General features: G+C 47.5%; 1 protein-coding gene across 3 annotated transcripts in view; it reads left to right on the top strand.

The window, feature by feature from the left end:
* Positions 1-23,930, top strand: part of masp1 (MBL associated serine protease 1) — a 537,426-nt gene that overhangs the window by 283,598 nt on the left and 229,898 nt on the right. For 2 of the 3 annotated variants that reach the window (XM_072473621.1, XM_072473623.1), the window contains exon 11: positions 4,075-9,027. The exons of the other annotated variant lie outside the window; for it this stretch is intronic. In XM_072473621.1, coding sequence (XP_072329722.1) covers positions 4,075-4,937 — 863 coding nt within the window. In that variant the 3' untranslated portion in view covers positions 4,938-9,027. Of the gene's footprint in view, positions 1-4,074; positions 9,028-23,930 lie in introns of those variants that run through there. 3 annotated transcript variants of the gene reach the window in all.

The following is a 23,930-nucleotide window of genomic DNA, read 5'->3' as shown; positions in this document are numbered from 1 at the left end:
TCACTTTGGAAGGAATAACAGGAATGTGGAATATTTGGCTAATGGTAAAGTTCTTGGAAGTGTGGATGAGCAGAGGGATCTAGGTGTCCATGTACATAGATCCCTGAAAGTTGCCACCCAGGTTGTGAAGAAGGCCTATGGAGTGTTGGCCTTTATTGGTAGAGGGATTGAGTTCCGGAGTCAGGAGGTCATGTTGCAGCTGTACAGAACTCTGGTACGGCCGCATTTGGAGTATTGCGTACAGTTCTGGTCACCGCATTATAGGAAGGACGTGGAGGCTTTGGAGCGGGTGCAGAGGAGATTTACCAGGATGTTGCCTGGTATGGAGGGAAAGTCTTATGAGGAAAGGCTGATGGACTTGAGGTTGTTTTCGTTGGAGAGAAGAAGGTTAAGAGGAGACTTAATAGAGGCATACAAAATGATCAGGGGGTTAGATAGGGTGGACAGTGAGAGCCTTCTCCCGCGGATGGAAATGGCTGGCAGGAGGGGACATAGCTTTAAACTGAGGGGTAATAGATATAGGACAGAGGGCAGAGGTAGGTTCTTTACGCAAAGAGTAGTGAGGCCGTGGAATGCCCTACCTGCAACAGTAGTGAACTCGCCAATATTGAGGGCATTTAAAAGTTTATTGGATAAACATATGGATGATAATGGCATAGTGTAGGTTAGATGGCTTTTGTTTCGGTGCAACATCGTGGGCCGAAGGGCCTGTACTGCGCTGTATCGTTCTATGTTCTATGTTCTAAATGTGAGGTAATGCATTTTGGAAGGTCTAATGCAGGTAGGGAATATACAGTGAATGGTAGAACCCTCAAGTGTATTGACAATGTTACGGGTCAGTGTTTAGAGAACCCCAAAGTGTATCATGGAGTTCACCTGACCCACAACTTTTAATAGATTGTGGTATGGGGAGCACACGGCCCGCTCTACAGGAGTGGGACAGCAGAAATGGAAAAGTATTTTTTAAAGCGAAACAATGTTTATTCTATGAACTCAAGTTAACCTTTTTAAAATATACAGTGAACATCTTGGCAACCATCAATTCAAATACAACCCCCAAAGAATACAACACTAAGTAATCCTTAAACTGTCCTTTTAACATCCATAAGAGTTTTAAAAAAACCTTTAATCAGAAGCACATCAGGTTAAAGTCACTACTGAGAGCAGTTATTAGTTTTAAATCACCAAAGGATCAATTTACAGGCTTTAGATTACAGAGAGAGAGAGACTAGTACACCTTCCGGCTGTGACTGCAGCTATCCAGCTCTGAAAACGAAACTAAAACACACCCTGCAGCAAACAGCCTTAAACGAAAGTAAAAAGCTGACATACAGCCCAGCTCCACCCACACTCTGACATCACTGATAAACACCCATTTCTTGAAGGTACATTTCTTAAACACTCATTTCTTAAAGGTACTCTCACATGACAACAGTCAGAGAGATCTAGGTGTACAGGTCCACAGGTCACTGAAAGGGGCAACGCAGGTGGAGAAGGTAGTAAAGGATGCATAAGGCATGTTTGCCTTCATTGGCCAGGGCATTGAGTATAAAAATTGGCAAGTCATGTTGCAGCTGTATAGAACCTTAGTTAGGCCACACTTGGAGTATAGTGTTCAATTCTGGTCGCCACACTACCAGAAGGATGTGGAGGCTTTAGAGAGGGTGCAGAAGAGATTTACCAGGATGTTGCCTGGTATGGAGGGCATTTGTTATGAGGCGAGGTTGAATAAACGTGGTTTGTTCTCACTGGAACGACGGAGGTTGAGGGGCGACCTGATAGAGGTCTACAAAATTATGAGGGGCATAGACAGAGTGGATAGTCAGAGGCTTTTCCCCAGGGTAAAGGGGTCAATTACTAGGGGGCATAGGTTTAAGGTGAGAGGGGCAAGGTTTAGAGTAGATGTACGAGGCAAGTTTTTTACGCAGAGGGTAGTGGGTGCCTGGAACTCGCTGCCGGAGGAGGTGGTGGAAGCAGGGACGATAGTGACATTTAAGGGGCATCTTGACAAATATATGAATAGGATGGGAATAGAGGGATACGGACCCAGGAAGTGTAGAAGATTGTAGTTTAGTCGGGCAGCATGGTCGGCACGGGCTTGGAGGGCCGAAGGGCCTGTTCCTGTGCTGTACATTTCTTTGTTCTTTGTTCAGAAAGATCCAGCTCACTCTCCCCAGAGAGATCCAACTAACTCTCCCCAGAGAGATCCAGCTAACTCTCCCCAGAGAGATCCAGCTAACTCTCCCCAGAGAGATCCAGCTAACTCTCCCCAGAGAGATCCAGCTAACTCTCCCCAGAGAGATCCAGCTAACTCCCCCCAGAGAGATCCAGCTAACTCTCCCCAGAGAGATCCGGCTAACTCTCCCCAGAGAGATCCAGCTAACTGTCCCCAGAGAGATCCAGCTAACTCTCCCCAGAGAGATCCAGCTAACTCTCCCCAGAGAGATCCAGCTAACTCTCCCCAGAGAGATCCAGCTAACTCTCCCCAGAGAGATCCGGCAAACTCTCCCCAGAGAGATCCAGCTAACTCTCCCCAGAGAGATCCAGCTAACTCTCCCCAGATAGATCCGGCTAACTCTCCCCAGAGAGATCCAGCTAACTCTCCCCAGGGAGATCCAGCTAACTCTCCCCAGAGAGATCCGGCTAACTCTCCCCAGAGAGATACAGCTAACTCTCCCCAGAGAGATCCGGCTAACTCTCCCCAGAGAGATCCGGCTAACTCTCCCCAGAGAGATCCAGCTAACTCCCCCCAGAGAGATCCAGCTAACTCCCCCCAGAGAGATCCAGCTAACTCTCCCCAGAGAGATCCAGCTAACTCTCCCCAGAGAGATCCAGCTAACTCTCCCCAGAGAGATCCAGCTAACTCTCCCCAGAGAGATCCAGCTAACTCCCCCCAGAGAGATCCAGCTAACTCTCCCCAGAAAGCTACTTCCCCACTACACATTCCTCACCCCACATCCCGTTGCCCCATCTCCTCCTCAACCCCATATATGACCCTCCCCAATCCCCCTTCCTCACCCTCCCCATCTCCTACTCCTCATCCCTCCTCACCCTCCCCCTCACCCTTCCCACATCTCTCCCTCCCACCCACCCTCCCCCTCCCCAGCTCCCCATCTCCCCCTCCTCCCCCTCCCAGCTCACCATCTCCCCCTCGTCACCCTCCCCCTCCCCCTCCTCCCTGCCTCACCTCCCCTCCCATCTTCCCCTCCTCACCCTCCCCGTCCCCATCGCCCCCTTCCCCTCCTCATCCCCCCTCCCCTCCCTCCCCCCTCTGCTCCCTCTCCCCTCCCCCTCCTCATCTCCCCTCCTCATCTCCCTCTCCCCTTCCCCCTCCTCATCCTCCCCCTCCTTACCCTCCCCATCTCTCCCTCCCGCCCCTGCCCCCGTCACCCTCCCCATCTCCCCCTCCTCCCCCTCTCCCCCTCCTCCTATTTTTTTCATTTATTCTGGGCCAGTTTATTATTTTTTGTTGAGTTCTTGAGCTCTCTTGTCTGAGTTGTTCCATTTCTTTGGCAATATTTCTCCTTTTTACAAACCGTTAAATTTAAATTACGGATCTAATTTTTACCGTTCTTCAACATTGTTTACTGTATTGACTATAATTTCTCAATCATTGTGTTAAGTTCCTGTTCTTTAACTGTTACAAGTATTTGCCTAAATCTGTCTCCCCCCATTGGTACCATGTGGTAATCAGATAGTCGTTCTTGATCTTTCTCTGCATCCACATGCGTTGTTCCAGAAGATTCTTTATTCCCTTTCTTGCTCCTCATTTTATTATTTCTGATGTGCAATGTGAGCCGATCTCCCTTAATCCTTCCCAATGGAGATTGCAACCTGCAGTATTAGTGTCTACCTGACAAGGACATCCCTCTGTGATCTAAATTCATTGAAGAAAAATGAAAGAATGTCAAAATCCTTCACTATTTTCTATTTTGAAAAGCTGAATTAGAGAAATCCTGACAGGAACCATTGATCGCTTCGAGATCTGCACCTGACGATTGTACAGAAATGATATTGTTGCGCACTGATGTTTAACTGCATTTTTACTGTTGTGTTTTTATTTATTAATGATAGTGTGTGGAAGGCCCACCCGTATCCTGCCGCCACACAACAAGCGGATTATTGGAGGGCGGACTGCGCTCCCTGGCTTCTTCCCCTGGCAGTTATTGATGGTGGTGGAGGACGTGAGCAGAGTGCCAAAGGACAAGTGGTTTGGGAGCGGAGCTTTGCTCTCGAGAACCTGGGTACTGACAGCAGCACACGTGCTACGCTCACAGCGACAGGACACCATGACGTTAGTTCCCAGTGAATATGTCACTATCTATCTGGGACTCCATGATGTTCGACAGAAAGAAGCTGCAGTGAAGAGAACTGTCGAGAAAATCATTCTGCACAAAGCATTTGACCCCAGAACTTACAATAACGACATTGCTTTGGTGAAGATGAAGGACACGGTCTCTATGAATGTCTTTGTGATGCCTTTGTGTCTTCCCAACCTTCATCAGGAGGTGGAGGAACCACAGCCAAATACTCTGGGGTTAGTAGCTGGGTGGGGCATCACTAACCCGAACCTGACCATGGACGATGCTACTGGCAGTGACCATGCAACACTGTCAAACATCTTACAGTACGTGAAGCTCCCAGTCACGCTCCAGGCTGAATGCAAGAGCAGTTACGAGTCCCGTTCTGACAGCTACAATGTGACAGATAACATGTTCTGCGCTGGCTTTTATGAAGGGGGGAAGGACACATGTTTAGGGGACAGTGGTGGGGCATTCATTACGTATGACCTAGGCACACAGAGCTGGGTGGCTCAGGGGCTGGTGTCTTGGGGTGGTCCTGAGAAATGTGGCAGTAAACGTGTCTATGGAGTTTACACCAAGATTTCCAAGTATACCAGGTGGCTGGCAGACAAAATGAGCAATTCCTCTGATTAATGCTGAACGTGTAGCGGTGTGTACACTGGGAAAAACACAAATCTGCCTTTCAAAGGAAGGGTCCTCTTGGTTGACCACGGACAGGTCTGGATTCTATGTCATTTATATTCACTGGTCCAGATTCTATGTCATTTATATTCACAGATCTGGATTCTATGTAATTTATATGAAGATATTTACCTTTGAAGGTGGCAGAAGAAGCAGCGAAGGGTCTTGGCCACGTGCCTCGATGAAGAGTCATTGGATGGGATTCAGTTTCACATCGCACCCATTTTCTGGTGCAGCAAAATTCTCTCGTCCCGGCAGCCTGGCACCCCCACACTGTCGGGAATTCCGCGGGCGTGAGTGCGCTGCCGGCAAAACAGGGACCCTGCCCACGGAGAATCCGGCCTATCGTAAACAAAACTACAAATCAGTGGTTCAGCCCCTATTGGAGTAATCTGTTCAATTCTGAATGTTACATTTCAGGAAGTATGTCAGATGCTTGGAGAGGGTACAAAGGATGTTTTACTGGAATTAGAGACATCAGTTATCTGAGGAGATGAAGAAGATCCGGGAGTTTTCCTCAGAGTGGAGAAGGTTAAGGGGAGATTTAATAAGCTCTTCAAAATGATGATGGGTATTTGACAGATCAAGTGGGTGAATAAACACAGGCTATAGATTGGTAAATCTATATATATATATAATATAAATATATATAAAAGGGTAAATGAGGAGAGGATATTTGGCACAGGGGTTGTTATGGTCTGGATGGTGGGATCAGGTTGTGTAGCAACATTCCAAAGGAAATTGGACATGTGTTTGAAGAGGATGAATTTTCAGAGTTTGGGGAAAAGGGAAGGCCAATTAAAAAGCTGTTTCAAGGAGCGATGACAGGAATGATGCCCAAATCCCCCCTTGTGCTCGAAGATTCTGGGATTTAAGGTTTTTTTTTAGTTAGGGGATCATGATCGGCGCAGGCTGGGAGGGCCGAAGGGCCTGTTCCTGTGCTGTACTTTCCTTTGTTCTTTGTTTTCTTTGTTTGCCAATGATAAACATTGAACTTGCAACACAATCTTCTTCCTCATACCCCATCCAGATATCCTTCTGAACCTTTCTCTCTGGTCTGCTTATCTAGCCTCTCCTCAGGCACAGCCACGCTAACCACCTCCTGGTATTCCTGTGGTAACAGGTTCCACATTCTCAACACTCTCTGGGTCAATCATTTGAGTTTTTAGTTAATATCTTTATGGCCACAAATTCTGGTCTTTCACAAAGAGAATCATTTTCTCTCTGCCTCCCCTATTGATCCCTTTCATAGTCTTAAAGACCTCCAAACAGATTAGAAATTAATGTCAAATAGAAAAAGGCAATTTATGTCCATTTTAGGCTTTGTGATACAATTCCTATGAATACAGGAAGTGTAAAGGAATTCTGAAAAAGGGAATAAGAGGGACAAAGACATAAAAAGGACCTGAAAATATTTCATAAATGGAGTTAATAAAGAATAGCTAAAAAAAATACCCATAGAATCTATAGAATCCCAAAGTGCAGAAGGAGACCATTAGGCCCATCGAGTCTGCACTGGCCCTCCGAACGAGCGCCCCACATAGGCCACTCCCCTGCCCTATCCCCGTAACCCCTGTAATCTTCTATAGAGACAAGGTCACAGCTAAGTTAGTAACTGAATACCTTGCCTCTGTCTTCAATGAAGAGGATGCTGCCGGTGTAGTAGTAACAATACTGAACAGAATAAAAATATATAAAGATTCGGGACTTCACAGGATGGCATCAATCAAAGTAGAAAAATCACCAATCCAAACGGAATATATCCCAGCTCACGGAGGGAAAACAAAGAGGGAAAATTGCAGGGGCCACAATCCATCCCTCTTCCTTTTGGAAACAGAGGAATGCAAATTACACACCCTGTTCAATAAAGGGAAGAGGTGAACCCATTAACCTGTCAGCTGATGATCAGCATCAATGGTTTAGGGACAATAACCTGAGACAAATAAAATTGTCACCGGTGAATGTCACCGGGAAGGCAGTGCAGGCTTGTTCAGTCTTGATGCTTTGATGGAGATAGTTGATAAGGGTGATGTAGTTGATGTGCAGATGGATTTTCGAAAGACACTTGATAAAGGTTCCACACAATAGACTTGTTAACAAAACCAGAGCCCGCGGGATAAGATGGCAGTAGCAGTGTTGTTTCTCAGGGTTTGGTATTGGGACTGTTGCCTTTTCGATATATATTCCTGGGTATACAAAACATGCTTCCAAAATGTGCTCCTGGCAAAAGGCTGAGAAATGTAGTAAACAATAAGCAGGAAAGTAGACTTCAGAGGTTATAGCTGGACTGGTGAAAAGAGATTACATTGAACACAGAGAAATGAAAATTGATACATTTTGGTGGAAGAAAGACAATCTGAAGATCTACCATAAATACAGAGAGAAGATATTTGCTCAAAGTTTCTGCCATTTCCTTGTCCTTCATCCATTCCCCAGTCTCACCCTCTAAGGGATCAATTCTCACTTCAGCAACTCTTTTCCTTTTTATTCACTTGTAGACATCCCTACTGTCTATTTATATATTTTTGCTATTTACTCTCATGTTCTAATTTCTCCCTCATTATTTATTTTTAGTTATCCTTTGGTTTCTATGGTTTTCTCAATCTTCAGGTGTACCACTAACCTTTGCAGCATTGTACATTTTTTCTTTCAATTTGACACCATCCTTGACTTTGAGTTTGTCACGGACGCTGCATCTTTCTCAGAGCTCTCCTGTCACAATGGAATGTATCTTTGTTCAGGGTTGTGAAAAATCTCCGTACATTTCTGCCGCTGCTGCTCCATTGTCTTATTTTTGAAGTGATGTTTCCACCACTGGATCCAACTTTGCTCCATACCTTGTCATTGCCACGCTTACCGAGGAGATTCCTTTACTGTGAGGTTATTAACTAATTCTTTCTTCTTACACATTTGCATGTGAAAACAGCCTATTCCCTGGGTAGGTCCAGGACATATTATTCTGAATAGACTCTCCCAAATACATCAGCTATGAACTCGGTCTCAATTTTACATTTGATAATTTGATTTATCGAATCCACATGAAGATTAGGACAAAGTGGGGCATGATGACTTTGGGAGGACTTTGCGCCAACACCTTGTTGCCTCGCGGTTTTTCAGTGGCGAACACGTGAATATTGGATGCCCACCTGCAGGCAATTAAAGGACCGATTAAGGGCATCCAAATTCCAATCGCTGATGATTTTGAGAGGCTCGTGTACTTTTGCACTTGGTGCCCAAGCCAATCAGGCTGGCGTGCTTCACGTTTGATCCAGGGAGGGATTTGAGGTCCAGAAGGAACAGGGAGGCGAGGAGTCAGGAGTATTGAAGTGAGTTGTGATTGTGTGGATTTTGGTTCATTTTGTTAATTTGGATAATTTCAGGATGTTTAAATCTTTGCATAGGCTTTCTGCAGACAGCTTCCTTCATTGTTCAAACCTGTGCAAACAGAAGGTTAGATGTGGGTATTGTGTAAGCTGCTGGAGTGACCTCCCCCGATGAGGAGGAAAAGGCAACATTGGAGAGGAGGCCAGTTGCCACCACAGCCGAAAGGCACAGCCAGAAGGGGTTGAGGGTCAGCAGGTATTGCGATTTATAAGAGTCAGACGAAGGTGAAAAAGACAAGGCTGAAACATTCAAAACAATCTTCAGCCAGAAGCGGATGATCCGTCTCCTCCGGAGGTCTCCAGCATCACAGATGTCAGTCTTCAGCCAGTATGATTCGCTCCACGTGATATCAAGAATGGCTGAAGGCCCTGGATACTCAAAGGCCATGGGCCCTGACAATATCCCGGCAATTCAGGGAGTTAGGTCAGGACCTCGAGGGTAGTAATCTCGGGATTACTCCCCGTGCTAGTGAGGCTTGGAACAGGGAGATAGTACAGTTGAACATGTGGCTAAAGAGCTGGTGTAGGAGGGAGAAGCTTTAGATATATGGATTACTGGGATTTCTTCTGGGGAAGGTGGGAACTGTACAAGGAGGACGAATTGCGCCTGAACTGGAGGATCACCGATATCCTGGGCAGGAGGTTTGCGAGTGCTGTTCGGGAGGGTTTAAACTAGTGTGGCGGGGGAGGGGGGGGAACCGGAACAGCAGGCCAGTGAGTGTAGGGACTGGGGGGAAAGTGAGACTGAGATAAACACAGTGCAGAGTAAGAGCAGACAGAGGGAAGCCGCAGGGCTCAGTGGGACTGTAGGTCTGGAGGGCGCTTGCTTCAATGCAAGTAATATAACAGGTAAAACAGACAAACTGAGAGCCTGGATTACTGCATGGAACTACGATGTAATTGCAATTATGGAGACATGGCTCGAGGAGGGACAGGATTGGCAGCTTCACATTCCGGGATATCGTTGTTTTAGACGGGACAGAAGGTGAAACAAAAGAGGTGGGGGAGTGGCATTGCTGATCACAGCGGTGTTGAGGGAGGACACATCGGGGCAGCACGGTAGCCTTGTGGATAGCACAATTGCTTCACAGCTCCAAGGTCCCAGGTTCGATTCCGGCTTGGGTCAGTGTCTGTGCGGAGTCTGAACATCCTCCCCGTGTGTGCGTGGGTTTCCTCCGGGTGCTCCGGTTTCCTCCCACAGTCCAAAGATGTATGGGTTAGGTGGATTGGCCATGATAAATTGCCCTTAGTGTCCAAAATTGCCCTTAGTGGTGGGTGGGGTTACTGGGTTATGGGGATAGGGCGGAGGTGTTGACCTTGGGTAGGGTGCTCTTTCCAAGAGCCGGTGCAGACTCGATGGGCCGAATGGCCTCCTTCTGCACTGTAAATTCTATGATGACTATGATGATGACATTGGAGGGACCTTGTAGTGAGGCATTATGGGTGGAGCTGAGGAATAAGGGGAAATCACAATGTTGGGAGTGTACTATAGACCTCCCAGCAGCCCGCAGGTGACAGAGGAGCAGCTGTGTAGTCAGATACTGTAAAGGTGTGAAAAAAGCAGGGTAGTTGTGATGGGCGATTTAAACCTCCCCCATATTGACTGGGAATCCCTTACAGCCGGGGGCTCGGATGGAGAGCAATTTGTTAGATGTGTCCAGGAGGCCTTATTGATACAGTATGTTGACAATCCAAGAACTTTTAATAGATTGTGGTGTGGGAAGCACACGGCGCACTCTCCAGGTGCGATACAGCAGAAATGGACAAGTGGTTTTTGAAACAAAACAATGTTTATTCTATGAACTCAAGTTAACCTTTTAAAACAAACATTGAATATCTTAACACCATTACTTCAAAGATAACCCCAAAAGACTACAACACTAAATAATCCTTCAAACTGTTCCTTTAAACATCCAAAAGACTTAAAACCTTCAAAAATAGGAGCACATTAGGTTACATTCAATATATTTATAGTCTTTGGTTTGCAGAAATCACCAGACCAGCTCAGTTTCTTCCTGCAGCTCACAGCAAAACACACCGACACTCCCAGCTGCCTTCTCAAACTGGAACTCAAAACGCAGAAGTGAGCTCAGCTCCCCCCCCCCACCCCCACCCCACCTCTGACATCACTTCAGTAATATGATCAGCTCCATTTCTTCAAGGTACATTGCTTAAACATCCATTTCTTAAAGGTACTCTCACATGACAGGGGCCATACTAGATTTGGTATTGGGGAATGAGCCGGTGATTGATGTTTCAGTGGGGGGGAATTTTGGGCTGAGCGACCGGAATTCCATAAGATTTCAAATAGTCATGGATAAGGACAAGAGTGGCCCGCGGGTCAGGGTGCTTAATTGGGCGAGGGCCAATTACATCCAAATTAGCCAGGAACTGGGGAATGTGGATAGCGAGCGGCTATCTGAGGGCAAATCCACATCTGACATGTGGGAGGCTTTTATGGGCCAGTTGATTGAAGTGCAGGACAGGGATGTCCGCAAAAATGAAGGCTAGAAATGGCAGGATTTGGTAACCATGGAAATTGTAAACTTCGTCAAAAGGAAAAAGGAAGCAAACGGTCTCGGCATCTAAACACTGACAAAGCCCCGAGGACAGTGAAGGTAGGAAGTTAAACGTGGAATTAGGAGGCTAAAAGGGGCCATGAAATGTCTTCAGCAAACATAGTCAAGGAGAATCCCAAGGCTTTTTATGCATATATTCGGAACAAGAGGGTAGGAAGAGAAAGAGTCGGCCCACTCAAGGACAATGGAGGGAAGTTATGCGTGGAATCTCAGAAAGTGGATGAAATCCTTAATGAGTACTTTGTATCCGTATTCATCAGGGAGAAGGACATGACGGATGCTGAGGTCAGGGATAGATGTGTGTACGATCTTGAGAACGTTAATATATCAAAGGAGGAAGTGTTGAGAATCGTAAATTGCATTAAGGTAGACAAGTCCCCTGGGCCGGATGAGATCTTTTCCCAGGTTTCTGCGGGAGGCAAGGGCAGAAATAGTCGGGGCCTTAACAGATATCTTCACATCCTCTTTGACCACAGGTGAGGTTCCAGAGGAGTGGAGAATAGCCGATGTTATTCCCTTGTTTAAGAAAGGAAGCTGGGATAATCCAGCAAATTATAGGCCGGTGAGCCTGACATCAGTGGTGGGGAAGCTTTTGGAAAAGATACTGAGGGACAGCATACATGCACATTTGGAGCAAAATGGATCAGTTAGTGACGGGCAGCATGGTCTTGTACAGGGAAGGTCATGTCTCACTAACTTGATTGAGTTTTTTGAAGAGGTGACAAAGAAAACTGATGAAGGAAGGGCAGTGGATGTAGTTTATATGGACCTCAATAAGGCGTTTGACAAGGTCCCACATGGCAGACTGGTACAAAAACTAAAATCACATGGGATTCGGGGTGGGCTGGGAGATGGATACAGAATTGGCTTGGTTATAGAAGACAGAGAGCAGCGGTGGAAGGGTGTTTTTCAGATTGGAGATCAGTAGCTAGTGGCATTCAGCAGGGATCAGTGCTGGGACCTCTGTTGTTCGTCGTACACATAAATGATCTGGAGGAAAATGTGGGTGGTCTGATTCGTAAGTTTGCGGATGACACTAAGTTTGGCGGAGTTGCTGATAGTGCCGAAGATTGTCAGAGGATACAACAGGATATGGATAGATTGGAGACCTGGGCACAGAAATGGCAACTGAAGTTTAATCCAGACAAATGCGAGGTGATGCATCTTGGAGGATCAAATCTAGGTATGAATTATACTGTAAATGGCAGAACCCTCAGGAACATTAACATACAGAGGGATCTGGGCGTGCAAGTCTACACTTCCCTAAAAGTGGCGATACAGATGGCCAAGGTGACTAAGAAAGCATATGGCATGCTTGCCTTCATCAGCCGGTGCATTGAGTACAGGAGTTGGGGAATAATGTTGCAGCTGTATAAAACGTTGGTTAGGCCGCATTTGGAGTATTGTGTGCAGTTCTGGTCACCACATTTTCAGAAGGATGTGGAAGTTTTGTCGAGAGTGCAAAGAAGGTTCACCAGGATGTTGCCTGGTCTCGAGGGTGTTGGCTATGAGGAGAGGTTGAATAAACTAGGATTGTTTTCACTGGAAAGACGGAGGCTGAGGGGAGACCTGATAGAGGTCTGCAAAATTATGAGAGGCATCGACAGGGTGGATAGTCAGAGGCTTTTTCCAAGGGTGGATTATGTGGGGTAAGTTTTTCACACAGAGAGTGGTGGGTACCTGGAACGCGCTGCCAGAGGATGTGGTGGAAGCAGCACATTAGCAACATTTAAGAGGCATCTGGATGGGTCCATGAATAGGGAGGAAATAGAGGGATACGGACAGAGTAAGGGCAGAAGGTTTTGTTTTTAGTTAGGGCATCATGATCGGCACAGGGTTGGAGGGCCGAAGGGCCTGTTCCTGTGCTGTACGTTTCTTTGTTTATTATTCTTGTTCAATAGTACTGAAAACTTGCCGCACCCTAGCCAAGCTGTTCCAGTACAGCTACAACACTGAAATGAAAATGAATGAAATGAAAATCACTTATTGTCACAAGTAGGCTTCAAATGAAGTTATTGTGAAAAGCCCCTAGTCGCCACATTCCGGCGCCTGTTCGGGGAGGCTGGTCCAGGAATTGAACCGTGCTGCTGGCCTGCCTTGGTCTGCTTTAAAAGCCAGCGATTTAGCCCTGTGCTAAACCAACCCCCACTGGCATCTACCTGGCAATGTGGAAAATTACCCAGGTGTGTCCTGTACACAAGAAACAGGACAAATCCAACCCAGCCAATTACCCCCTATCAGTCTACTCTCCATCAGTAAAGTGATGGAAGGAGTCATCAACAGTGCTACCAAGCGGCACTTACTCAGCAATAACCTGCTCACGGACACTCAGTTTGGGTTCCGCCCAGGGTCACTCAGCTCCTGACCTCATTACAGCCTTGGTTCAAACATGGACAAAAGAGCTGAATGCCACAGGTGAGGTGAGAGTGACTACCCTTGGCATCAAGGAGCCCTCGCTAAACTGGAGTCAATAGGATTCAGGAGGAAACTCTCCACTTGTTGGAGTCAAACCCGGCACAAAGGAAGATGGTTGAGGTGGTTGGAGGTCAATCAGCTCAGCTCCAGGACATCACTGCAGGGGTTCCTCAGGGTCGTGTCCTCGGCCCAACCATCTTCAGTTGCTTCATCAATGACCTCCCATCAGAAGGTCAGATGTCGGGAAGTTCACGGATGACTGCACAATGTTCGCCATTCACAACTCCTCAGATAATGAAGCAGTCCCTGTCCAAATGCAGCAAGACCTGGACAATATCCAGGCTCGGGGCTGACAAGTGCCAGGCAATGACCATCTCCAATAACAGGACCTAATCACACCCCGTGACATTCAATGGCATTCCCATCACTGAATCTCCCAAATCAACATCCTGGGGGTTACCATAGATCAGAAACTGAACTGGACTTGCCACATTAATACTGTGGCCACCAGGGCAGGTCAAAGGCTGGGAATCCTACGGCAAGTAACTCACCTCCTGACCCCGCAAAGCCTGTCCACCATCTACAAGGCACAAGTCAGGAGTGTGATGAGATACTCTCCACTTGCCTGATGAGCCCAGCTCCAACAACACTCAAGCAGCTCAACACCATCCAGGACAAAGCAACCCCGCTTGATTGCTCCCCTTCCACAAACATTCAAACCCTCCACCACCGATGCACAGTGACAGCCGTGTGTCCCATCTACAAGATGCACTGCAGTAACTCACCAAGGTTCCTTAGGCAGCACCTTCCAAACCCACGACCACTCCCATCTAGAAGGACAAGAAGATACCTGGGAGCCCCACCACCTGGAGATTCCCCTCCGAGTCACTCATCGTGTGATTGGAAATGAAGCGCCGTTCGTTCACTTTCGCGGGGGCAACATCGTGACACTCCCTCCCTAACAGCACAGTGGGTGTACCTACACCTCGGGGACTAGAGCGGTTCAAGAAGACAGCTCACCCCCACCTTCTGAAGGGAAATTAGAGATAAATGCTGGCCTAACCAGCGATGCCCACATCTGTAAATGATTTTTTAAAAAGGGGCCAGGACCCAGCTGGAAGACCAGACAGGCTGTGAGCCGTCTCCTCGTTCAGAAGCCTTTCGTGCGGAACCTTATGAAACACGTTTTGGAAACCCAAGTATATTGCATCTGCTGGTTTCCATTTATCTATTCTGCTCATTACTTCTCCCTAACTATTACAGACAGCACAATAAAACCATCTGACATTATGTCACATTTTATGAGTGATTTGTGGCAGATACATACACCATTCATTACACAAGTGACGAGGAATGATTCACTCGTGAAACTCTGATGCATTCAGACTGACTTAAATCTCCACTTCCGAGTGCTATGTGGTGATGGTCTGTCCTCACCGACAGCAGCATTGAAGGCAGGTTGTTACCCTGTCAGCCAAGATTACCTTGGCAAGTGTCCACTGGTCGTCGGGGCCTGTGTAGGCCCTGAATGGACAGGAGAGTCTAGCGCCATGGCTGGACATGCCTGATTTCCTCCCTTATATGTAACTGGCAGAAGGACGGAGGAGTTGCTGCCATCACCAGGAGAGGTCACAGAGAGGTCACACAGGTCGTCCATCAATACGAAGTTGGTTGAATCTCCCGGCTCACCACACATGGATGGGCTGCTAACAGGGTTCTCGGCGCCTCGTCAATCCCGCCAGTCACCTAAGTTCACTGCTCGTGTGTGGGCTTGAAAATTAGAATGAAACCCCAGAAACCCCAGATTGGGTTCCTCGAGAGTCACCACACTATCTGTGACGGGTATTGTGCAGTCAGTGGGTTAACGCAGTGCTCCACATTGACTCTCCACTGCAGAGACCATGGCGTGCAGACCCTCAGGAATGTCTACCAGATCTTCACGTACATCCCACTGGATGGAGATTGGGTCAACTGGGTCGGTATACACTGGAATTGAGAAGAACAAGAGGGGGTCATTGACACGTATAAAATTCTGACAGGCTGCACAGACTCCATGCTGGGGTGTTGTTTCCTCTGGCTGGGGGGGGGGGGGGGGGGTCAAGAACAAGGAGTCACCATCTCAGGATACGGAGTAGACCATTTAGGACTGAGATGAGGGAAGATTCTTCACTCGGAGGTTGGTGAGCCTGTGGAATTCTCCACCACAGAGGCTGTGGAGGCCGAGTCACTGAATATATTTCAGGATTTCTAGATTCCAAAGACATCAAGGGGTGCGGTGAGAGCGCGGGAGTAATTGAGGGTCAGTCATGATCATATTGAGTGGCGAAGCAGGCTCGAGGGGCCTAATCACCTCCTCCTGCTCCCATTTTCTACCTTTCTCAGTTTCTGATATCCAGCATAGCTGCCTTGTAGACAGCTGCTCATCTACCTCAGGTCAGCATTATCCTGGTATCCAGCAATCCTCCGATTGTTGGTGCCTTGGGGCTCTCTGCCTCCCCCAGTTCCTCAAGCTAGTGTAACTTGACTTCCCCAATGTACACAACATGAACACTCATACCCACCCACACACCTGCATCTGTGCTGATGCACGGTGACAGCGAGGATGTGACCTGAGTGCAGTTGAACATAAGAACTAGGAGCAGGAGTCAGTAATTCATCCCCACGAACCCGCTCCGCCATTCAATACTGTCACGTATATAAGCACATCTCGGCCATATGGTCCATCAAGTCTGCTCCGCCATTCGATCCTGGCTGATCTCACCCTGTCCTCAACCCCACCGTCCTGCCCGTTCTCCATAACCCTTCAACCCATTACCAATTATAAATCTGTCTAACTCCTCCTTACATTTACTCGCTGTCCCAGCATGCACCGCACTCTGGGTAGCGAACTCCACAGATTCTCCTTTGGGAGAAGTAGTTTCTCCTCATTTGTGTTTTAAATTTGCTGCCTCTTATTCTGAGATTATGACGTTTTAGAATGTCCCACAAGGGAAGCATCCGCTCCACGTCTACTTTATCCGAACCTTTCAGCATCATCTATACCTCGATTAGATCTCCCTCATTCTTCTAAACTCTAGAGAGTATCGGCCTAAACTGCTCAATCTCTCCTCGTACGGCAAACGCTCATCTCTGGAATCAATCCAGTGACCCTCCTCTGAACTGCCTCCAATGGGACTACATCTTTCCTCAAATACAGGGACCAGAACGGGGACCAGTACTCCCAGCGGTCTCGCCACTGCCGTGCACAGTTGCAACAACACTTTTATAATCTATTCCTTTAGCCATAAATACCAATATTCCATTTGCCGTCCTTATTACCTCCTGAACCTGCAGCACGATGAGATCATGGCTGATCTCCATCTTCCTACCCGTTCCCCAGAACCTTTCATCCGGAGACTAATTTAAAACCAATCTCTGTCCCGAAATTTGTTTCTGTTCCGAATCCACTACTCTGGTGTAGGAAATTCCAGATTCCTCTTCATTTCTGTTTTAAATCTGCCGCCCCCTTAGCCCAGATCCACGGCCTCTCATTCTGGAATGCTGGTTGTCGATCATCTTCTGATGTCAAGAGAGGGTTTTCCAGTTCCTTCTGCGGTCTGGAGAAAGTGCCGTCCGAGGGAATAAAACCGAATAAGACTCCAACAGTAAGAATGATTCCGAGTACACACATGGTCGCTTCTCAGAACTGACATGAAGAAAAGTGTGAAGAAGAGTCACATTGAAGTTGAAACGTTAACTCGGTTTCATTTTCTGGAGATGAGTTTTCCCAACATTTTTTGTTTGAGAATGGACGTGTTTGAGCAAAAAGCCTCTGATTGGATGAGCGAGGGGTATTAGTAGATTTCACTTGTCAGTCTAACAAACATTGCCCTATATCTCTCATACCCTTCCCCAGTCTCTTCCTGTCCATTCCTTCTCTTGCCCACCCTCTGAACTCTCTACTTCACCGTAACCACTGGGCCTGGCTCCAAGTTCAGATGCCACCTCCAGGATCTGCTCCTCCATCTGACTGAGCAACAATCGATGGGGGACATCACCACCCATCCTGTGCATTGTGTTCGGACGATAGTGCTTTCTTAGTCTGCCCATGGCAAGCCAGAACATCCCATTTTCTCCCCCAATGACATTTACTGAATTCAGAAATTCCAATAACACTTTTGGAGAATGAAAATATTAAATGAAAACATTGATTAACAAAAGTAAAAAAGCTTAAACACAAGGAAAACATTTCCCCAAAAGACTTCCCACGTGGTCAGACTCACCCTTTAGGCATGACCCCTTATAGATATTTAACTATAATAATAACCCTGCCCAAGGCAAAGCTAACATTCTGATTCCAGCTGATTTTACCAGTGGACTAATCAGATCCCTGGATGGAGCCTGACCTGATAGATCCTAATTTTTTGTTTAGATATGTAGATGATGGCACTGAACAAAGTCACAGGAGTGAGAACGTTTGACAAAAGAATAAGGCATTTATTCAATAAGAAAAGATGCGAGTGAGGCGAGGGCGAGTGAGGCGAGGGCGAGTGAGGCGAGGGCGAGTGAGGCGAGGGCGAGTGAGGCGAGGGCGAGTGAGGCGAGGGCGAGTGAGGCGAGGGCGAGTGAGGAGAGGGTGGCGAGGGCGAGTGAGGCGAGGGCGAGTGAGGCGAGGGCGAGTGAGGAGAGGGTGGCGAGGGCGAGTGAGGCGAGGGTGGCGAGGGCGAGTGAGGCGAGGGCGAGTGAGGCGAGGGCGAGTGAGGCGAGGGCGAGTGAGGCGAGGGCGAGTGAGGCGAGGGCGAGTGAGGCGAGGGCGAGTGAGGCGAGGGCGAGTGAGGCGAGGGCGAGTGAGGCGAGGGCGAGTGAGGCGAGGGCGAGTGAGGCGAGGGCGAGTGAGGCGAGGGTGGCGAGGGCGAGTGAGGCGAGGGCGAGTGAGGCGAGGGCGAGTGAGGCGAGGGTGGCGAGGGTGGCGAGTGAGGCGAGGGTGGCGAGGGCGAGTGAAGCAAAGAGCGTGTTGATAATCACTGTGAGAGCCGTGCGCTCCCTCTGTGTCCAACGTGTAAATATTTCATTTTCTTTTACCATTTGAAGTTGATGAAAGTACTACTAATAAATAAATGATTAAACATTTTCTATAACTCATTATGAAATAATTGGGGTGTAATAAATGTATTTAATATTATTCATGAGGTCACAGTTGGTGAACAAGCCCCAATTTCAAACTTGGTACCCACTGAGGTGACGGAGGGTCCTCACTAGTCTCGGCTGCCCATCACTGCGTTCCTCATCCACCCCAGCGACACTGTTATAGGTAAATACAGATTTATAAAGATAACACAAGCTACAAAATAGATCTTTTACTCTAATGTTCTCAGTAAGCAGACAATCCATGTAAACCAACAGGTGAAATGTGGTCAGATGCACCTCACTCTGAAACCAGGGCGACAAATACCACTCAATACAACTTCTGTGGATTTCTCATCAATTCCCCACAAGACACTTGTCACACTGAGAACCAACTGGTCTCACTGGAACTCCTTCTTTCACTCAAGGATTTTCAAACTCCACTCTCGAAGAACATTCCTTTGAGACTTCTCCCAAATAATGCTTGCTCTCAAATTCAAGGATATACCTTGAGGGTCTCAACCCCTCCTGGTATTCATCTGCCCTGATCACCACCTGCATTCAAGGTGCCACACAATCTCTCAGATACCCAGCGAAGCCAGCAGTCACTACTGCCGCACCGGCGGCATTGAAGTGCCGTCAACCATTGGTTAACCTTGAACATCTGGCTTCCCTAAACCTGACTTTCAATCTTCTACCTGTCGACCAGCCTTCCCGAACAGGGGCCGGAATGTGGCGACTAGGGGCTTTTCACAGTAACTTCATTGAAGCCTACTTGTGACAATAAGCGATTTTTATTTAATTTTTTCATTTTGATGTCTCTTTAATCTGGAACCCTTTCTCGGATCCTCACTTTAACTTCACTGACCAAGACTTTCTTCAGATTCCTCTTCTGTGTTCCTTTGACTTCATGAAATGAAATGAAAATCGCTTGTGTCACCGTCTGTGCGGTGCCTGCATGTTTTCCCCGTGTCTGCGTGGGTTTCCTCCGGGTACTCCCACAAGTCCTGAAAGACATGCTTGTTATTCTCTCACTCCACAGTATAAATATTTCCGACTTTCTCTGGTTTGTGAACTGTGACAAAGGGTCATCGGGACTCGAAACGTTCGCTCTTTTCTCTCCCTACAGATGCTGCCAGACCTGCTGAGGTTTTCCAGCATTTTCTCTTTGGTGCTTGTTAGGTGAATTGGACATTCTGAATTCTCCCTCTGTGTACCCGAACAGGCGCCGGAATGTGACGACTAGGGGATTTTCACAGTAACTTCATTGCAGCGTTAGAACATAGAACATTACAGCGCAGTACAGGCCCTTCGGCCCTCGATGTTGCACCGACCTGTGAAACCACTCTAAAGCCCATCTACACTATTCCCTTATCGTCCATATGTCTATCCAATGACCATTTGAATGCCCTCAGTGTTGGTGAGTCCACTACTGTTGCAGGCAGGGCATTCCACGCCCTTACTACTCTCTGAGTAAAGAACCTACCTGACATCTGTCTTATATCTATCTCCCCTCAATTTAAAGCTATGTCCCCTCGTGCTAGACATCACCATCCGAGGAAAAAGGCTCTCACTGTCCACCCTATCTAATCCTCTGATCATCTTGTATGCCTCAATTAAGTCACCTCTTAACCTTCTTCTCTCTAACGAAAACAGCCTCAAGTCCCTCAGCCTCTCCTCATAAGATCTTCCCTCCATACCAGGCAACATTCTGGTAAATCTCCTCTGCACCCTTTCCAATGCTTCCACATCCTTCCTATAATGCGGCGACCAGAACTGTACGCAATACTCCAAATGCGGCCACACCAGAGTTTTGTACAGCTGCAACATGACCTCATGGCTCCGAAACTCTATCCCTCTACCAATAAAAGCTAACACACCGTACGCCTCCTTAACAACCCTCTCAACCTGAGTGGCAACTTTCAGGGATCTATGTACATGGACACCGAGATCTCTCTGCTCATCCACACTGCCAAGAATCTTACCATTAGCCCAGTACTCTGTCTTCCTGTTATTCCTTCCAAAATGAATCAGCTCACACTTTTCTGCATTAAACTCCATTTGCCACCTCTCAGCCCAGTGCTGCAGCTTATCTATGTCCATCTGTAACTTGTAACATCCTTCCGCACTGTCCACAACTCCACCGACTTTAGTGTCATCTGCAAATTTACTCACCCATCCTTCTACGCCCTCCTCCAGGTCATTTATAAAAATGACAAACAGCAGTGGCCCCAAAACAGATCCTTGTGGTACACCAATAGTAACTGGACTCCAGTCTGAACATTTCCCATCAACCACCACCCTTTGTCTTCTTCCAGCTAGCCAATTACTGATCCAAACTGCTAAATCTCCCTGAATCCCATGCTGCCGTATTTTCTGCAGTAGCCTACCGTGGGGAACCTTATCAAATGCTTTACTGAAATCCATATACACTACATCAACTGTTTTACCCTCATCCACCTGTTTGGTCACCTTCTCAAAGAACTCAATAAGGTTTGTGAGGCACGACCTACCCTTCACAAAATCGTGCTGACTATCTCTAATCAAATTATTCCTTTCCAGATGATTATACATCCTATCTCTTATAAACCTTTCCAAGATTTTGCCCACAACAGAAGTAAGGCTCACTGGTCTATAGTTACCGGGGTTGTCTCTACACCCCTTCCTGAACAAGGGGACAACATTTGCTATCCTCCAGTCTTCTGGCACTATTCCTGTAGACAAAAATGACTTAAAGATCAAAGCCAAAAGCTCAGCAATCTCCTCCCTAGCTTCCCAGAGAATCCTAGGATAAATTCCATCCGGCACAGGGGACTTATCTATTTTTACACTTTCCAGAATTGCTAACACCTCCTCCTTATGAACCTCAAGCCCTTCTAGTCTAGTAGCCTGAATCTCAGTATTCTCCTCGACAACATTGTCTTTACCCTGTGTGAATACTGATGAAAAATATTCATTTAGCACCTCCTATCTCCTCGGACTCCACGCACAGCTTCCCACTACTGTCCTTGACTGGCCCTATTCTTACCCTAGTTATTCTTTTATTCCTGACATATCTATAGAAAGCTTTAGGGTTATCCTTGATCCTACCTGCCAATGACTTCTCATGTCCCCTCCTGGCTCTTCTTAGCTCTCTCTTTAGGTCCTTCCTAGCTAGCTTGTAACTCTCGAGCGCCCTAACTGAACCTTCATGTCTCATCTTTACATAAGCCTCCTTTTTCCTCTTGACAAGTGTTTCGACTGCTTTAGTAAACCACGGTTCCCTAACTCGACCACTTCCTCCCTGCCTGACAGGTACATACTTATCAAGGACACGCAGTAGCTGTTCCTTGAACAAGTTCCACATTTCCATTGTGCCCATCCCCTGCAATTTTCCTCTCCATGTGATGCATCCTAAGTCATGCCTCATCGCATCATAATTGCCTTTCCCCCAGATATAACTCTTACCCTGCGGTATATACCTATCCCTTTCCATCACTAAAGTAAACGTAATCGAATTGTGGTCACTATCACCAAAGTGCTCACCTACCTCCAAATCTAACACCTGTCCTGGTTCATTACCCAGTGCCAAATCCAATATGGCCTCGCCTCTCGTTGGCCTATCTACATACTGTGTCAGGAAACCCTCCTGCACACATTGGACAAAAACGGACCCATTTAAAGTACTCGAACTATAGCGTTTCCAGTCAATATTTGGAAAGTTAAAGTCCCCCATAACAACTACCCTGTTGCTTTCGCTCCTATCCAGAATCATCTTTGCAATCCTTTCCTCTACATCTCTGGAACTTTTCGGAGGCCTATGGAAAACCCCTAACAGGGTGACCTCTCCGTTCCTGTTTCTAACCTCAGCCCATACTACCTCAGTAGACGAGTCCTCATCAAACGTCCTTTCTGCCACCGTAATACTGTCCTTGACTAACAATGCCACCCCTCCCCCTCTTTTACCACCTTCCCTGAGCTTACTGAAATATCTAAACCCTGGCACCTGCAACATCCATTCCTGTCCCTGCTCTATCCATGTCTCCGAAATGGCCTCAACATCGAAGTCCCAGGTACCAACCCATGCCACAAGTTCACCCACCTTATTCCGGATGCTCCTGGCATTGAAGAAGACACACTTTAAACCACCTTCCTGCCTGCCGGTACACCCCTGCAACTTTGAAACCTTACTCATGACCCCACTACTCTCAAACTTCTGTGTACTGGAGCTACAATTCAGATTCCCTGTAAGCCCACTTGTGAGACTAATAAAGATTATTATTATTGCTGTGTGGGCCGTGGTTACTAGTTTAAAAAAAAATTCTTGGTGGGATTCTCGGTTTCTGACACGAAGTATTGACGCCTCCTCAGAATCCGTGGACATTTACAACAGAAAAATTGGCGCCGCATCGGGTGCGATTCCGCGACCGGTGAGGGGCAGCACCGGAGCACACTCGGTCCAATGGGAAACGGTGGCGGGTCCGTGATCGACACTCGGGAGGCTGACAAGCTGCAGCCGCACACCCCATTACACTCCCCACACACTCATCCCAGCCGCACACACACATTACACTCCCCACGCACACTCATCCCAGCCGCACACACACATTACACTCCCCACACACACTCATCCCAGCCGCATACACACATTACACTCCCCACACACACTCATCCCAGCCGCATACACACATTACACTCCCCACACACACATTACACTTCCCACACATAGTCATCCCAGCCGCACACACTCCCCACACACACTCATCTCAGCCAACACACTCCCCACACACACTCATCCCAGCCGCACACACACATTACACTCCCCACACACACTCATCCCAGCCGCACACACACTGCACTCCCCACACACACTCATCCCAGCCGCACACACACACATTACACGCCCCACACACTCATCCCAGCCACGCACACACACATTACACTCCGCACACACACTCATCCCAGCCGCACACACACATTACACTCCCCACACACTGGTACTGGACCTGGTATTGGGGAATGAGCCCGGCCAGGTGGTAGATGTTTCAGTAGGGGAGCATTTCGGTAACAGTGACCACAATTCAGTAAGTTTTAAAGTACTGGTGGACAAGGATAAGAGTGGTCCGAGGATGAATGTGCTAAATTGGGGGAAGGCTAATTATAACAATATTAGGCGGGAACTGAAGAACATAGATTGGGGGCGGATGTTTGAGGGCAAATCAACAGCTGACATGTGGGAGGCTTTCAAGTGTCAGTTGAAAGGAATACAGGACAGGCATGTTCCTGTGAGGAAGAAAGATAAATACGGCAATTTTCGGGAACCTTGGATGACGAGTGATATTGTAGGCCTCGTCAAAAAGAAAAAGGAGGCATTTGTCAGGGCTAAAAGGTTGGGAACAGACGAAGCCTGTGTGGCATATAAGGAAAGTAGGAAGGAACTTAAGCAAGGAGTCAGGAGGGCTAGAAGGGGTCATGAAAAGTCATTG

Source organism: Scyliorhinus torazame, chromosome 14, assembly GCF_047496885.1.
Source record: "Scyliorhinus torazame isolate Kashiwa2021f chromosome 14, sScyTor2.1, whole genome shotgun sequence".
NCBI classification, from domain to species: domain Eukaryota; kingdom Metazoa; phylum Chordata; class Chondrichthyes; order Carcharhiniformes; family Scyliorhinidae; genus Scyliorhinus; species Scyliorhinus torazame.
Note: the sequence above shows the minus strand (reverse complement) of the source record. Positions and strands in the feature narration are given on the sequence as shown.